This window comes from Scardinius erythrophthalmus, assembly GCF_964197995.2.
Source record: "Scardinius erythrophthalmus genome assembly, chromosome: 25".
In the NCBI taxonomy this organism is placed as follows: Eukaryota; Metazoa; Chordata; class Actinopteri; order Cypriniformes; family Leuciscidae; genus Scardinius; species Scardinius erythrophthalmus.
In genome coordinates this window covers 21,979,724-21,998,117 of record NC_138245.1, presented here as the reverse complement: position 1 = coordinate 21,998,117, position 18,394 = coordinate 21,979,724, and the positions used below count along the sequence as shown (strand labels likewise).

The window sequence follows — 18,394 nt, the reverse complement described above, 5'->3', positions numbered from 1 at the left end:
ATGAAAACTTCAATTTTGATTAACTTTGATATATCCTGTATTTTACAACCTGTATGCATAATATAATGAAATATTATTTCAGTTGATATTTTAAGTTTAAACGTAGATTTGTTAAACCAAACATTAGTCCTATCGGTTGATTTATATGTAAGCCTATATGAAATATCCTGTATGCATTGACACTTGAAATGCCTTTATGTTGTTTAACTTCTTTTCAAAAGTTTTTTTCCCTCTGCAGTTAAGATTTTGGGGGCAGTGCTCCCTTCACAGCAACGCCCCCACGCGCACAGCGCGAGAGTTTCTACTACAAGAGTGGGGCGGTCTGGTGTTCAGATGACATGAACTTGGTATGCTGTTTGTGTGCTTAGAGGATCTGTTGAATCCATTAATCCATTTAGGCTCTATAAATGGAATTTTTGTGAGGGGAAAAAGGATGGAAAAGTCGGACGCATGCGATCCATACAGCCGACCCGCGCGCAGGACACAATGGATAGTGAGCACTCTGGCGTATCATTACGGACTAGACCGTGGAGTGGAAAACGAAATTATAGTGCTCGCAACCGGGTTGGATCAGTACCTCCAAGAGATATTTCATCACCTAGACTGTCAGGGAGATGGGAAAATACCAGCCGAGGATTTTAACATTCTTTGCGATATTTTAGGACTCAATAAAGAGTGTGATCTAGAGGAATGCGCGGGGATATTGGATAATCTACCCAAAGAGTTCAGCTTCAGGCAGTTTCACGCAAAACTCTGCGGTTATTTCAGTACCAAAGCTGGGTGTCAGTATGAGAATGGGAGGTTGTTGGTTGGCAAGGAGAGCGAGCATATAGAGACGCAGATCAGACTCCGGAGCCCTTTGAGGCGGCGCGAGAAGCTGCTGTCTTTGGGTACCAGCAATAAGCGCGAAAGCGGAGAGCCTTCTTCGCCCACTGTGGATAGACACACATCAGGTTGTAGGCAGCTGGGATCCTGCACCAGGGAGTGTTACGAGGAAATCGTGGCCCTTGAGGAGGCTGAGGACAGGATAGCCAAACTTGAGGAGGAAAATGCGAGTCTCAGGGAGTTGGTGGAGGACATGCGCGCGGCTCTTCAAAGCAGTGATGCTCGATCACTGGCCCTGCAGGTACAGTCATTGTGATCAAGTTCATACTAGCCTAATATACATACTAAGCAACAATATTTTCTGCATAACGTCAACTTGATTATTAGATCGAGTTTGTGAGCGAATTATAAAATAACTTTTGGTTTTGGGGGATTTTCTTCTTCTTCGCAAACCCTATAGTCTTTTTAAAATATTTTTACATATACAGGTGATAGGCTATGTTAATCTGTAGCTAGCCTGATAAAGCTATAAATAATATAGTCCTCTACTCTGTGACAACCACTGCCTGTTATGAGTGGCAATGGTCTATACCAGGGGTGGGCAACTCAAGATCTATACTTTCCTACAGAGGTTAGCCCCAACCTTAATCAAACACACCTGAGCAAGGTCTTCAGGATTACTAGAAAGTTATAGGCAGGTGAGTTTGATCTTGAGAGGATCTCAAAGGCCAAAGTTGCCCAGCCCGTCTGTATACCCCTTATATAGCCCCGTCCCTTTTTCAGCGCTAGTTGTGTTCCGGTTTGTATTTCCACAGCATGAAGGTAATATCTTACGGATTTATGAATGAACCGCTCATTTTAAAACCTTTCCAGTCTACTGGCATTTTCTATGACATCCGCTTCAAACATTATAATGCTCATGATGGCTTTCGTTAAGTCTAAATAAGTAAATACTCTTCGACAGCGATGTAAGAGAAATATACAGGGCTACTGCAAACACGAAAGTTCAAATGTAACAGATGTAAGCCAGTAAGAGCTGTGTGTGTAAACCTCACTCCCCTGGCCTTGACCCGATCCGAGTGGGAATTTGAACCGGATTCTCTGCCGTGGGAGGTGGGCGCGCTAACAAGAACGCTAAAGACCACAGCCTCTAGCTTCATTCGCTAGCGCACCTGGAGACCTGGGCCGTTTCTCAATATGCGTTCTTGTCTGTACGTGTGTTCTTGTGGACTTGTGAAACGTCATCAGTCGCTGCCCAAGTACTGTCCCAATACACAAGTTTGCATTTTGGCAATAACGGTTAAAAATCCCGGAAGTGTTCTTGACACGCCCATTTTACAGAGGATGCATCGGTTGGTAACTTGTGTGAACTTGACGGCAGAAATATCCCAGCATTCATTTCGGCATTTGAGGAAGGAGATGCAGGTCAATACAAAGTCGTTTTTTCTACAATTTCGTACGCTATTTCATCACTAAATTCACTTCTGAGAACATTTGATGCGAGAAATCAACTGTGTAGATTTCAAATATTGGCATTTTTACGAAAATATATGGCAAATCGAAAATGTGCTCAAACGTTTTCGGAAGTGAGAATCTCCATAAGCGTTACTTTATCGTTATGAATATACATCACATTGTAGTGTACAGTTGTAGAGTAATCCCTTGAGCTGAGGGTAGGCTTGGGCGATAAAGCCTGGCTGTTATCGTCAATAATTCTCGTTATGTTTGGGTACTGCAGACGGCGTCTGTGCGGGGGTATTATTGCGCAATACCAGCAAGAACACATCGTCTCAAACTGTCAGCGGCATTCTGTGTGCTCGTCACCTTGTGAGTTCATTCTTCCAAGAACAACTAGCAAGAGCATTCTCCCCAAGAACACAAGTCCATTCTTTGCATTCTTGGTTTTGAGAAACACCCCTGGTTCGAATCCCGATCGGAGCGGGTTGTGTAGGACCAGTTTCACAAAGATGGCTGCATGCTTGTTTCTCTGGCGCATAAGGTCTATACTATCACATTCTACTGACATGTTTCTGTGTGTCAAAGGTGGGTCTGTGGAAAAGCCACTCGAAACATAAACCAGAGGGTGGCTGCTTCATCGCCCACCAAAGGCGAACAGCCCAGAAACCCAACATTTCTGGGAACCTGAAGGACATCCAGAGTTTCCTGAGGGAAGTGGAGCTCATCCGGAATTCCAGGGATGGGCAAATCGAGGAGGCCATGTTCTTCAACCGTAAGCTGGAGCAAAAACTGCGAGTATCACGCGAGACCGTGTTGATGCTGGAGGATTGTAACAGGACTCTAAAGAAGGAGCAAGTGGAGATGAGGAAGAGGGTAGAGGAAGCCAGACAAGCTGTGCTGAGTGGCCTCAAGAAAGTGAAGGAGCTGGAGACCAAAGCCAGTCATGTGCCTGTTCTGCAGAGGCACATTGAGCAGCTAGAGATGGAGCTTCTGTACTACAGGTTAGTGTAATTCTTACGTGAAGTGCCAGATGGAACAAAGACAAGTGAAATGTATCACACATTAGGGCTTTTAACCACTTTTGCACTGTTAACCCTGCATTGCGGTGCCAAACTTGCACAGTGTGAATCAATGAGGTGTTAGAATGTTACGACTAGATGCTTAGCAACTGACAACTAATAGTGTCTGCAGTATATAATATGAGAATGTGCAATTTTAGAGCATTTGTGTAAACATATTACGTGCATATAGCGTTCGTCCAATCAGTGACACTGACACTGCAAATATGCAAATAAGGACATTAACCCAGCATTTAGGAATGTACAGTGTGAAATGTCCGCTCATGGATACACAATTTTTAGTTGTGTGAAATGTGAATCAAGATAACCCAGGATTCCGTTTACCCGGTGTTTAGATGGCCCAGGGTTAACTATTTCATGTGTGAAAAGCCCTTTTATTTACTGAACTACTGTTTCATGCAGTTTTGACAGCGTTTATGCAGCAGGCCTAACTAGGAATCATATACCCACAGACGTTTGTCACGATGAGGTAATCTGTTTTTACATTGGGATAGCTTACTTCAACAATCATGAAGCATAAAGAAGACATTATCTCCACTAACCACAATTTGGCAACTGTTTCTGGGGATTTCACTGATGTAAATGTATAAGACTCTGTCAAAACATGACAATTTAGCAACGATCCTAACAAGTAAGGATGTTTACTTTAGCTGTTCAACAGTTTGAAATGTATTACAGAAATTGCAGAGCTCATATACATTAAATATTACTCTGTTTTATGCTGCTGCTACTGCTATTTTGTGATAAAGTTATTTTGGGAATGACAGTTTGCATTTTGTTTCAGGATTTTAATGAGATTACTCTGCTAGAAGCATTATTGTCACCTGAACCAGACTGAATGCAGTAAACAGTTTCATTACATAATGCCTATTCAAATAATCTGACTCAGAGTGAACTGAGATTCCTCTGGGTTAAAATGGCTCCCGCCACAACTTGCTGGCTCTGATTGTGCAGACGTGTGCCAACATGCATGTTATTTAGGTTGGCTTGATGTGGTTCTGCTTCTCGGGTGCAGACCCTGTTTTGTTTGGGTTCATTTAGTTGTCACTGTGTGTGGCAAATGGGCTCCCATATTGGTTAGCTGAAATTATGCACAGCTTCTGCTGGAAGCCACTCATTTCGTAGTTTGGGTTTTATACTTAGGCTGTCATTGAACTTTCCTAGCTCGCAACCATTTCATTTACGCTTAGAAGAAGTTAAGCTTAACGTCATCAGTGTTTACATATTTCTTGCATGCTAATTTTGGGACAGCATTCCTGGCAATCCTGATAAAAGTAGTTTTACTGAAAGTCTGGAGTTAGAAGTGTTTTCAGTTATCAATTCAGTGGTAAGATGTGGGTTTTACTGACAGAAACACATTGACTTTTTAATAAACATTCACTTTTATACCTCCAGACTGCACTAATCTATGTGAAGTCTGTGGTGAACTTTACCAGGAAGCCTTTCTATGGCCTCTCCATTGATGCCCTTAAGCCAAATAATTCATTCCAGATCACAATGGAGCTGACACATTTGGGGAGAGTTCCATTCAGCCCGGCAAGGCCTGACCTAAACAGATTGAAAGTTCCCATCTATCTTCAAACAGTTTCCCCGCTCTACAGAATAATGGATGAACACTCCCTGTCTATATCCTAGCAACAATTCCTACCAACCTCACTAAGTTTAGAGATCTTGGCATACTTACGAATGTTTAAAAGTAAGTTCCTGTTTGTTTTTATGCTAAATACCAAATACTGCTGATTCCATATGTTATTCAGAAGCGCTTCTTTCTTTGTAGACTTTATTAGTTTGGGTGTAAATAATTCCTTGGGCTGTACCGCTGTTTTAATATTCAGCCATAACCAGTAACAGACCTCACATCCCAAAGCCATGTTTACAGTCTGCACACTGCAATGAATGCAGTTATTCAAAGTCATTTTGCCAGATATAGTGCCTTTTGGTGCACCACCAGTTAATGCTTGAGGTCTGGGGTTAGACAAATCTTTTTAATAGAAATTAAAACTTTTTATTAATCAAGACTGTGCAAAATGATCAAAACCGATCAAATAAATGTTGCTCTTTTAAACTGTCTATTCATCAAAAAATCTTTGAAAAAATGTGCACGATTTCCATAAAAATATGCAGCTCAACTGTTTTAAACATTTATAACAATAGGACATATTTCTTGAGCAGCAAATCAACATATTAGAATGATTTCTGAAGGATCATGTGACACTGAAGACTGGAGTAATGATGCTGAAAATTCATCTTTGCCATCAAAGGAATAAATTACATTTTAAAATATATTGAAATAGAAAACAGTTATTTTTAATTGTAATAATATTTCACAATATTACTGTTTTTTACTGTATTTTTAATGTAATAAATGCAGCCTTGGAGAGCATAAGACTCTTCTTTCAAAAACTTTTTTTTAAATTAAAATGACCGACCCAGAATTTCTGAATTGTAGTGTTTATACAATTATGCACAAATATGATTAGATAAGTAAGTATTTATTTATTGTAAATGTGTACAAGATGTTTTTAACAAGGTTTAAGAACAACATTTCAATAACCAAAAATGATATATTACAAGTTAGTCACTGTGCATCTTTTTGCAGCTTTCTGTTAGGAACACAATCAGTTCCTAACAGAAAAAAAGTTAGGACTGACAAAGTTAGGACTTACACTGACAAAGCAACTTTCATTATTTATTTATTTATTATAGATTATTTGAAAATGATTGTGCTTTGTTTAAATTAATTAATGAATTCATCATAAGGGTGCCAAAAGACTATTAACAAACTAGCATAGATTACCTGTTCCTTTTAAAAAGTTGGAAGTGAAAGTAATTGTAGCAGTCACAAGTCTCGTGTTTCAGCAGCTCATTTCTGGGGGGGTTGGAGGGGACGTAGACACGTGCAGAGCGCTCTGGCTGGTATGTGGCAGATCAGAGCAGGGTTTTTTTTACTTTGAGGCCAGAAAGCCCCATGGGCAAGTGCTGAAAGCTAAAAAGTCCCTAGAGTGCTTCCAATGGGCACACAGCTCTCTGAAAACAAAAACGCTGGAGAATAGCTTTTGATGCAGCTGCCAGTGGGCGAAGAGGATACCGGTCATGCTCCGCGGGTCATGGACTGACCCATTCACACTGAGAGCAATGCCTTTTATCTGGAGAGAGAGGTGTGTCCGCTGGCTATTTTTCATGTCCTTTTTGTTCAGACCTTAATGCAGTTCTTGTAATAATCACATATATTAATAGCTCACTTCAGTTCCCCCACCTGCCGCTTTAACCTCCCCATCTGGCACGACAATAATCAGCGATATTAGACTCTTTATTCACATGAAAGGGATGTCTATTAAACTAATTTTCTCTTTCCTCAGAGTAGTAATGGTCTTGGAAATGTTGCATTTCTAGAGACACTATTTAATATCAAATTTCTTTCTTTAAGATGTGTGATTACACAACCTTGGACCCAAACAAAGCATCTGATTTATACAGTTTCCTCCAGATTCAGCACACAACAATATAATGTGGTATTATGATATTATTCTTTACATTTTGTTTAACTTTAAAGTTAAATTTCTTATTATTATCAGGGTTGAAAATAGTTGTGCTGCTTAATATGTTTTTATTGGAAAACATTCTTTTTGATGATTAGAAAGTTTAAAAGAACAGCATTTATTTGAAATAGAAATTATTTGTAGCATTATAATGTCTTTATTGTCTTTTTTTTGACCAATTGCTGAATAAAAGTATATTAATTATTAATTTCTTACTGCCCCCAAACGTTTGAACGGTTATACAACTGAAAGTGATACGTGGCCCCTGGAGATTTACTTTTTTATGAGCCATTTCCGGTCATATTCGACACTTTGGAGTCATTCAGAATGTCCAAGTGTAGATCTCACAGATATTGCGTAAGGTTTCCTGAAGCCCTCTTGGCCCTAATAAAGAAAGAGGAAGAGGTTTAGATAGAGGCCAGGTCTCATGGGGGAGGTGGTGGGAACAGACCTGATCTGTTCAGTTCATTAGCATGAAAAAACACACCATCCGTGTGTGCGTCCTGCCCGGAGGCGTTTTCTCCCCCTCAAAATCCAAGATGGACCGAAACCCTCAGCCTAGACCCCAAGAGAACCGCAGCGAGGCAGACCTTAGGACAAAAGAGACAGACGGTGCGAGAAGAACAAAAAGAGCAGAGGGGGGACAAGAGCCGCCATCTGGAGGAAGAGGCAAACACTCGGCTGTTTGTTCAGTGGGGGTGAATTTCCACCATCTTACTCTATTTATCGCTCTGCTTTCAGACGTGCTTTATTTCCCTCTATTCATACCAGGTGAAAAGCATTGCATTTATCATCAGGTCTGTGCTGTTTTTTAAGCTCTGCTGACATCACGGAGACTGACATGTTAAATGTAAGGCCGTCTAACCGCTCAAAAATAATCAGTTATTATTCAGAGAACTATTATTTCAGCTGTGGTGCGGCCGACTCGTGTAAAATGTGTCCGGGGTAACCTGTTGTACCTCAACACATAATAACAGGGCTGGACAGATGGAATGAACAGTCCTTTGAAAATTCCCTGTATTATGACTGAAGAAGGTAAAGAAATGTCAACAAAATGAGGCCTCATAAAAATGTTGTCTTTAGGAGGTCTTTATATGGCAGGGTTTTTTGGTCCAGTATTTTCTAAGCACTTTGAGAATGAAAAACTCCCAAGACCTTGACTTTTTTTTTTGTTCCATTTTCAAACCCAGCCACGAACATTTCCCTTTCTCCTCCCACCCTCGGCCAGCTGATACTCTTGCTCTGCAGACCTCAGCACTAATAAACTGCCCACCTTGCTATGTTGGGGGAGAAAAGTTCTCCAAAATGTACACTTTTTCTCCTCCTGCTTCTTTGTGAACAGTGCTGGGAAATTACTGAATATATGTGATCTGGATTATATAATCAGATTCCAAAAATTAACTTCTAATTAGATTGTCTGAGTACTTGTAATTAGATTACATTACATTTTTAAAAACTCCTAATAAGGCTACAGTTACTTTCTGCAGGTTTGGGGGATTACATATAACTCACACATTGGCAGTAAATTATTCATAATTTATTAATTCTCCTTAATTCTTCTTTTAAATTTTCTTTTCTAAATAAGGCCATCGCTTATATACATTCGCAAAGTCTTCTAGATTTGTGGAGTTGCACACACACAGACCAGACACTCGTCAAGTGGATATAATTACACTGAAAATTGAGAGGACACGCAGCATTTGACTACTGGATTTACAGACATCAGCAATTTCTCTGTCTTTGGAAGGCTTTTGTCTTTCAAACACATTGCTGTCCTGTCAGCCAAACCTTATTGATCATGTATTTACTTGTATTACCCCCTGAATAAATTTTTTTTATATTAATATGGTACAAGATTATATATGCAAATCAATGTGATAAAGAAGTTAGGTCAAAAATCAAAAGGTAGTCTGATTATTACCTAAAATGTGTTATGTAGATTACAATACGAACTACAATTTTTATCATTAAATTTGCAATTAGTAATGGACAACAATCGCAAAGAATCAACCAGCACTGTTTGCGAACACTTTAACTTTTCTGAATTGCAAACGTTTAAGTCCATTCGGATTTTTCTCCAATGTGTCCATTTCATGTTTATGACTTGTTAAGACGCGTAAACACTTCGCAAACCTCCTTCAAAGCTGTGTTTACTGGGACTGCCCTCGTAATAACAAAGTTTCCTGACTCAATTAATTATCGTCTGGTTCCGTTTGGAATCTCCAGACGGTTCCAGACAGCACCCCCAGCAGGATCAGGTGATTTCCAAGATTAACGGCGTCTGTGGATCCACACATGTTCCATGTCTGCCAGTTTGACTCAGCCTCTGTAGTCTTACTTAACCAGGTATCGTGTTACCATGGGCCTATACTCTTAATTGTGGACATCTGTTTCATAGTTTTAAGATAAATCGATTGCTTTATCAAGGACCTCGCAACATCCGGGCAGACCTAATCTAGTTTATGTGGTTGTTTACCGTATGATCGTCTCATCCTTCAAAATGTGCTCTGAGTCTTCATTCCATTGAAATACTTCTCAAGTAAACTGGATCCAAGAGGGGGTCTGTAAGTTCAGATCCTGCCGTAATAAACACAGGAAGTGCACGTCTAAACCACAAACAGCTGGGCTCGCCCCATGTTAGTACATCACTCCGGTCCAGTGTAAATATAGTCTCAAGATAGAAACCTATTGTTAGGTTGACCACCAAAATAGAGAACTGTTCAAGACTAGAGATGAGACGGGCAGCCAAAAGTGATAGACAGACTAATGAGAGACAGATTTTGCCACAGTTCTGTCTTGCATCTGTTTTGGTTTTGTAACTTGCCCTAAATGTTCTTATAAAAAAAAAAAAGGAGAGTAAGAAAGCTTGCTAGAACTCAATGCTGAAAGTATGAGTAAATGGTGTCTTTTTCCTCTTTGAACACGTACAGGTAGTATTTTAGCCTGTGTGTCTCAAAGAAGAAAGGTTTGTTGTTCACTATGTGACTTGTAAAGTTCTCTGCAGACTCTTATCAGTGCCTCAGGCAGCTCATATAAGTGATTCAGATAGGCAGATGCTAGTACAGCCAGTGCAGACTGTTCAGGAAATGTCCAATCCACCTCCACCTCTCCACTGAAAGAAAAGCAAGACGCTTTTTAGCTTCCAAAACCTTCTGCTTTGAGTTTAAACTCATGCATCACAAAGAAACGTAAAACGTGATAGAATATCAGCCCATCCTCTGACAAATGCAGATTCATTCATGTGTCTTCTGTCAGTGTTCACTAAATAACACGTTTGCTTTGTGTAAGATGAATGTTTGGAAGACAGCGGAGATGGAATCAAACAGAATGGAATTAACGACTGTGGAGAGCTAAAGGATGCCAGATGGAGGTTCTGTCAAATTTGGGCTTTGTGTTTGTCTTATCCGGACACATGCTCTGAGCCTCTGTTCTCTCTTTCTGTGAGCGCTATGAAATAAAACCAGTATGTTTCAGCATTTCAGAATCTAGTGTGCATGATATGCTATACTGCATATTCAATTTCTCTTATTTTGTCAGAGCTGTAGCCTAGAGGTTGGCGCACACACTCATGTTGTAGTTGATGCTCATCATTTTGATCACTCAGTTTGATTCTGGCTTGCTAGAAACTTGTCTAATTTAATTTATAGCTTGACTTTACACCTTCCATTTAATTATCCCTTACAAAAAAGCACTTTGGAGCTACCATAGTACAGTATAAAATTGTAAGATGGTACTTTAATATACACTACAGTTTGTAATTTTGGGGTCAGTAAGATTTTTTAAGATTAAGTTTCAAATCTGACAAAAATACAGTAAAGTCAGTAATATTGTGAAATATTATTATCCTTCAGAAATGTGCAGGGCTCCATAAATCTTTTTTGCTGCTTAATGTTTTTGTGGAAACCATGAAACATTAATTGAATAAAAGTATTAGTAATAATATAAGTATAAACATATTATCTTAGAACATACTGATGAAAAAAAAAACTGAAAATGTTGTCATTAAATTTTCTCCAATTATTTAGTGATGCATCTGCAGTTGTTTCTGTTAAAAAGAAAGTACTTTTCTCCACCCTTGAATTTTCATTTTGATTGCATTTTCATAACCTCTTATGCAACCGTTCTGTTCTACTTTGTTTCTGACTTGTTTCACAGTCTGTGTTTGAAGGGGCCAAGATGGCTGGATCTAATATTGAGACTCTTCCAAGAGTCTGGAGTGGATTCAGGTGTCTAGAGAGCTCCTTTAACTGCTCTCAATGTGTGCTCTCACATCCATTTCTACAGACGGTGGGTTACTGAGTTTTTTCAGTAGCTCATCTTCATTTGTTATTCTCAGTCATAAAGAGTTTGACAGAAAGCAGATCCTGTCAGCAGTATTAGTCATATACACAATTCTAATCACTTCTACAAGACATAGAGCAGATGTGGCATACAATAATGTCCTGGCTTTTCAGAGGCACAGTTATCTTTTTTGGCACTTCAAAAACTATAGTTAAAATATTTATTTATTTTTTATTTATTTTTTTAGGACAATATTCAAAATAAAACTACATATATTTATTTAGAATATTCCCTGTAGTTCATGTGTTTTTTGTTTGTTTTTTAGAAAATAACAATCATGTACAAATGTGTGTTCAAAAATATGGGGTCAGTAATATTTTTTTATGTTTTTGAAAGAACTTATGCTCAGCTTGATCAAAAATACAGTAAAAAGAGGTTTTGAAATTACAATAACATACAGTTAAAATAGCGTTTTTCTATTATAATATATTTTAAAATGTGATATATTCCTATATCTCCAGTCTTCAGTGTCACATGATCATTCAGAAACCATTCTAATATGCTGATTTGGTGCTCAAAAATATTTTTGTGCTATTATTAATATTAGTGTCGAAAACAGTTATTCTGCTTAATTTTCTCTTATTAATAAGACTCTTATTAATAGAAAGTTCAAAAGAATAGCTCAATTGAATGAATTTAGTCCCACAAAATGTACAGGTTTTAAAAATACAAAATGTGTAACCTGTTCTTGGAAAGAAGAACTTTAAAGAAAAATGAATCGCCTTTAATTATGGAACACATCATTCCAACATCTTCAACATCCTTGTCAGTTAAACTCCATAGTTACACTGTGCATGTGCAATCTCTTCATCTTCGTGGCTAGACCATAATACCATACTTATGTCAATGTGTTGCTATAGCAACCCTGACAGGCCTGTTTAGGGTCTCCCTGGTACTCTCCTTCAGCAGCTGTAGGTCATCAGAGAGCCCTGAAACCCACCTTTAACCGACCCACCCCCCTTTACAAACACCCTTCACCCCCTCATGTGACAATGTGGATTCCAAATATTGACCCTAAACTGTGCGAAAGCATAGTGTACCGAGGGATGATTCTGTGGGCTCATACGGGCTATATTTATGGCCGCTCTGCACTGAAGGGTTCCTCATGGCAGCAGGATATATGCATGAGTGCACCCGGCTTGAAATTCTTTTCCCTTTTTTCACTCTCTGGGATTCATGCTGGAGCAAATGGATTTCTACAGCCTTTTAGTTTTTTTTTTTCTCTTCTGAAGGCAAGACATTGTCATCTGGAAACATTTATTCTTTGATTCATGAAAGCCCCATATTGCATTTCTTCTGTCGCAAAGCTCAGAAAAGCGGTTGTGTTGAAATGACTGAAACATAATCGATTGCTCTCACTTATAGCTGTCTGACAAAAGTAAAAATGCTCAAAATATGTTTATTTGAAAGTCTTCTGATATGCGTTGTTGAAAATGCTGTCAGATGTATGTTAAACATTCATCATAATGCATGCTGTTTTATGTTAGAGTCTAGTTATATATAGTTTTCAAAATCTTTCTTTTCACTTTGATGGATGTAATGTCACCATGATGGGTTACTAATACCCACAACTCCCCTCACTGCTCACAACTCCAGTGATAGTGATAAAAATAACATTGATCAATTTTACTTGGTTTCTTTTTTGTATAGAAAGATGTGGAAATTATGTTTAGTGCTATATATCATCAATCTTTTGTACATTAAAGTAATGCATCTTTAAATCAGCTAACAAATACTAGGCTAATTGCTGCAATTTAAGTGCAAGTCTGAGCTTTTTGTTTGCTAGTATTACTGTACATTGCTTACTGTACAACCTATCAACCCTTTATGATCTGATCTCTACTCTGACCTGTTATGGTTATTTATTCTCCACAGATCTGAAGTGTCTAAAACATCCGTTGCATTCATCAGTAAAGCGGACAGACGGTATAATGGGGCCAGTCGGCCTGCGCCACGCTGTTGTCTAGACACAGAGCAGGATCGACGCTCGCCGACGGGACGTGCAGAGACTGTGCCTGACACCAGTAAGACAAATACTGACATTACTTAAACCTTTTTGAGGCTCTGTTGATGTGCATCTTGTAAATAGTTGATACTTCTATTTTCAGTTATATTAGTTATTAGGCACTGTTATAAAGTGCATTATTGGCTCTTTTCTATAAGGCTCTAATGATACTGAAAATTCAGCTTTGCCATCACAGGAATAGATTACATTTTAAAATATATTACAATAAAAGACAGTCGTAATTAATTGTAATAATATTTCACAATATTATTGTTTTTACTGTATTCTCGATCAAATAAATGCAGCCTTGGTGAGCAGAAGAGACTTCTTTCAAAAACATTAAAGAATCTTACCAACCCCAAACGTTTGAACGGTAGTGTATATACCTTAATATGGTAACATCTAAATTAACTAGTTTTATTCAAGTAAAAATGTTATGTATAATGTATAAATTCTTGACACCTTGCTTCAAGTGTAATGAGATATTTCATGCATGTTTATGCTCCTATGTTTATATAGTGGAGGAGCAGCTTTTCCGTTCAGTGGAGGGTCAGGCGGCGTCTGATGAAGAGGAAGAGAGATGGACCGGAGAGCAGCAGAGACAAGTAGACGAGGTGAAGCGAATCCTCACCAGACTGTCCTGCTGTGGAGACAGGTACACCCTTCCCTACTATATCACTCGATGGGTTCACAAGTGAGCTCACTCAAATGAGATCCAAATAAATGGCCCACAGACTGTAGTATGTACCATCATATTTGTTTAGGTTCTTCAATTGTTTTGTGTGCTCTCAGGTGCGATGAGAAAGCAGTGAAGAAGCTGTTGTCTCATTTCGGCGACTCGCGCACAGAGGAGAGTCAGACTGCCGTGCTAGAGCTGCTGGAGAGGGTCACGCGACTCAACAAACAACTAGAACTGAAGGAGAGTCAGGCCAGGAGGGTGGAGATGGACACAGATCAGGTATGACCGTGCCGCATTCAAATTAGGATTTTTTTTCTTCAGCTTTTGAGATAACTTGATGTATTTAAACCTTTAAAGAAGAACTCTGGTCAATTTTAACATTGAGCTAATTTTTTTATACATTTGGAGTGCTGTCAATACAGAGAACAACGACAAAAATCGTTGTTGCCTACACGTGTTATCCTCTTTTTAAAATTTGCACCCTGTTGACTTCAATGGGGCAAGTTTTAAACCAGCTTTTAGCCTCTTAACATCCTTGATGTGTCATTAAAAGTGCACAGCTAATGTGAGTTATTCCTTCAGAGTGAACACGGGTGAATCTGACTGCAGTAGATGTGAAAGATATGAATAAAAATGATGTTATTTCAGCCAGCGCACATACCTGTATTTTCTTCCTGTTTTCGGTCGAAGTCCAAAGTAATCGATTGTCGAGTTCACACGCATAGGTTTAGTTACCTATAATCACGCGCGTGAACTCGACAATCGATTACTATGGACTTCGACCGAAAACAGGAAGAAAATACAGGTATGTGCGCTGGCTGAAATAACATCATTTTTATTCATATCTTTCACATCTACTGCAGTCAGATTCACCCGTGATCACTCTGAAGGAATAACTCACATTAGCTGTGCACTTGTAATGACACATCAAGGATGTTAAGAGGGTAAAAGCAGGTTTAAAACTTGCCCCATTGAAGTCAACAGGGAGCAAATTTTAAAAAGAGGATAACACGGTGTAGGTAACACCGATTTTTGTCGTTGTTCTCTGTATTGACAGCACTCCAAATTTACAAAAAAAATTGCTCAATGTTAAAATTGACCGGAGTTCTCCTTTAAGTCATTTCAAACCTTTAGGACTTCATTTGTCATCTTTATTTTTTGCCAAAGCATTATTTTTCTTTGCTTCAGCTATAATAACGAGACATCCACTCTTGCAATGGGAGTTTTTGGGGGCGGAGCAATGAAGGGAGGGGTGTGTTTGTTTGGGTTGATTTCAAATATCAACAGTTCAACAGCATTTCTCAGAAATTGCTTACTGCACCTTTAATTAAAATGCTGCTCATTCAGCTAAAAAAGAACATTGAGGTGAATTGACATAACTAAATATTTGGATTCATTTTCCATTATGAGTCTTACCTCAGAAACGAATAATATGTGAGTCGGATGACACGAACATCTGAAGAGCAGAATAACATTGAGCACCAAATAAACACGTTAAAATATGTATCAAAGATTTTAAATACTTAATAAGACATTTTCATTCACATGAGCACAAGTTAAACCAAATAAGCTTTGACTGCTGGTCTTCTAAACGGCTTACGTCACCCAACCAGGACTTTCTGTTCTGTTTTACTTTTACATTCATGGTTGCTTTCGGGTGCAGGAGTGTAAAATTAGATTACAAGGCACTTGCCCACCAAGCAGTTGTTATGAGAACGACGGGTTTCAAAGAAAAACCTCAGCTCTCACACTCCCACCCAAGCAACCAGCCGCGTGTGTGTCAATGTGAGCAGCCAATCGCTGTCCCTTCCTGAGATGACCACACGAATAAACCTCCAGGCCCTACACAATTACATGTACACTGAGCTGTTAGACAGACGTCGGCTGCGATGCACCAGACGTGAACTATGTTGCTAGTGTTTTTAAAAAAGGCCCCACACATATTCATGGAAAAATATCCTGGCACATTCTGGGCTTAACCAGTTTGGGGAGAGCATTAACGCGAACGCAGGCAGGCAGATGTGGATTTTTGACATATGGTCAGACAGGCCAAAAACAAGCATATCTGAGCTATTTCTGTCTGAGAAATTATGTGTCTCGGCTGAATTATGGGCTATCGGCACATCTGGCAAAGATTCTCCTACCTGAAATTCATTGTGTGTTGGAGCGTTAGTGTTTAAATATGCGCAAGGTCAATGGTAAGTGTCGTGTGTCTGCAGATGCGGGACGCCCTGGTTCAGGAGCTACAACAGAAGGCTGAGGAGACGGAGCTGCTCCACCTGGAGCTGCAGATGCTGGAGACGGAGCGGGTGCGTTTGTCTCTGGTGGAGGAGAAACTGATGGATGTGCTACAGCTTCTGCAGCAGCTGCGAGAGCTGGTCAGTCAAATGGAATCTCCAGGGAGTGAATCTGGAGGGATTTCAGAGTCAGACTCATCAGCCCAGTGTTGCACACACAATAAATGGGTGTTAATCCAGCAGTGATTCGAAAATAATATTTAGGATGTCAGCAACACTGACATATGATTATCATGCTTGTACATTTTTGTTCTCATATAAGTAGAGTATTTTGTGCAATTCATATTTTCAGTTTCTGTGATGGCAGGCTGGTTTAATGCTGACATATGAAATAAGATTCATTTTATAAAAGTATTGCCAGTAAATGAAATAATTTGTATTGGTGTTTGCTGGTGTGGCATTCAAACTAACCCCTAAAAAATATGTATATAAATATTCAACTTAGAAATATGAACATTTTCACCTGTAATATTCCCAATTTTTTGCAATAATCATGAATTATATTATTATTATGAAACGCTGAATTATGTTTGAGTGAGTATTTCGCCATTTAATTACCTTTTTAAATACATTTATTATTATGTAAAAATGTTTGTTTTTATTGTAGAATGTCTCGAGAAGATCTTTAGGAAAGATTTTACTCAGTACATTGGAGTCTTGCAGTGATCCTCAGCATGGTAAGAGACACAATAACTTTTAACTTTCCAGCTTTGCTCTTATAAAACCTTTACTGTTTACCAGGCCTGGTAGGCAATAAAAAAAATGTGGCAGGAGCATTAAGATATACAGTGTGCTACAAACGTCTGAGACCACTTTAAAAATAGGGGATATATATTCTAATAACACACACACACACACACACACACACACACTCTTTTTTTAGACAGAAATAAGTTTTGGGATTTTAAAAAATGTAAAACAAAAAAAGTTGTAAAATGAATACAATATGTAAGATTCTACACTTTTTGTAGGTCACAAAAATAAACTTGTGACATTGATTATTCTTGATGTTAAGCTGCACACCGATCTAAAGCTTAGCTTCTCTATAACTGATTTGCAGGGAAAGCACATATCTTGGAGGTGCTCAACGCTCTCTGTCATGAACTGGCTGCGTGTGAGATCCTCTCTAATGGCGAGACGATACAGAGAGCAGAGAGTCACCAGTCTCTCACCAACTCTCTGCTCATCTCCTTCTAGACATTACTGCCACCTGATGGTCACAGGGTGCTACAGACTCTTCCGAAAGGACTTTTAACTGGCCATGTTGGAAAATGGGAGCAGAATTAGCTATGTATTTTTCGTCGTGTGTTTATATTTCTGTGTATAGTTGTGTAAAACATTTAGCTCGTTATCATTTATAATGAAACATGATGTGACATATTTTAAGCTACTTTTCCTAGATTTTCTTTTTGCAATTTCATATATTCCTTGTCAGTATTATCTTAAAATACATGCACATTATACAATGGTGTTCATTACAGCTTCATGTATAATGTGGTAACACAGGTACAGGAACACCTAGTTAAAAACCACTCAGGTATAGGCTATGTAAAGCTCATAATAACGGATTTCTTTCTTCTGCTGAACACAATAGAAGATATTTTGATAAATATGGGTAACCAGACAGTTGATGGACCCCACTGACTTCTATAGTATGGGGAAAAAATACTATGGAAGACAATGGGGTGCATCAACTGTTTGGTTACTGACATTCTTCAAAATATCTTCTATTGTGTTCAGCAGAATGAAATTCATACAGGTTTGGAACAAAAGGGTGAATAAATGATGACAGAATTTTCATTTTTGGGTGAACTATCCCTGGACTGAACTTTTGCATTATTCATTGTTTCAAAATACAGAAACTTTAGCACTTCTGAGCAGTTTTGTTGCTCTTTAAGGATGATTTTTATCCATGATTTGCATGAAACAAAATATATAGCTTACTGTATGTTTCATAATTGCCAGTGTCTGTGCCTCTCTCCCATCGTACAAATATGGGATGCTTTTTTGTTAAGCTACAGTGAAGATTAACACTTGGTTTGTCAAATATGTACTGAAGGAAATATCCTGTTTTTTTTCCCTAGATAAACTTCATGAGTTTCACATAAGGTACTGGACAATATATCATCAGTGCTTATATGTTCAAGAAATTAAAAACATAACACATCATA

At 38.7% G+C, this 18,394-nt stretch overlaps 1 protein-coding gene across 1 annotated transcript; it reads left to right on the top strand.

The window, feature by feature from the left end:
• The first annotated feature begins 406 nt into the window (after positions 1 to 406).
• On the top strand, positions 407 to 18,393 carry efcc1 (EF-hand and coiled-coil domain containing 1). The gene is made up of 8 exons (XM_081356934.1): positions 407 to 1,126; positions 2,869 to 3,284; positions 13,118 to 13,266; positions 13,767 to 13,902; positions 14,040 to 14,205; positions 16,146 to 16,304; positions 16,831 to 16,900; positions 17,284 to 18,393. Exons 1-8 carry the CDS (start codon positions 434 to 436, stop codon positions 17,418 to 17,420), a joined length of 1,926 nt encoding a protein of 641 aa, XP_081213060.1. The 5' UTR covers positions 407 to 433; the 3' UTR covers positions 17,421 to 18,393.
• Position 18,394: the final 1 nt, after the last annotated feature.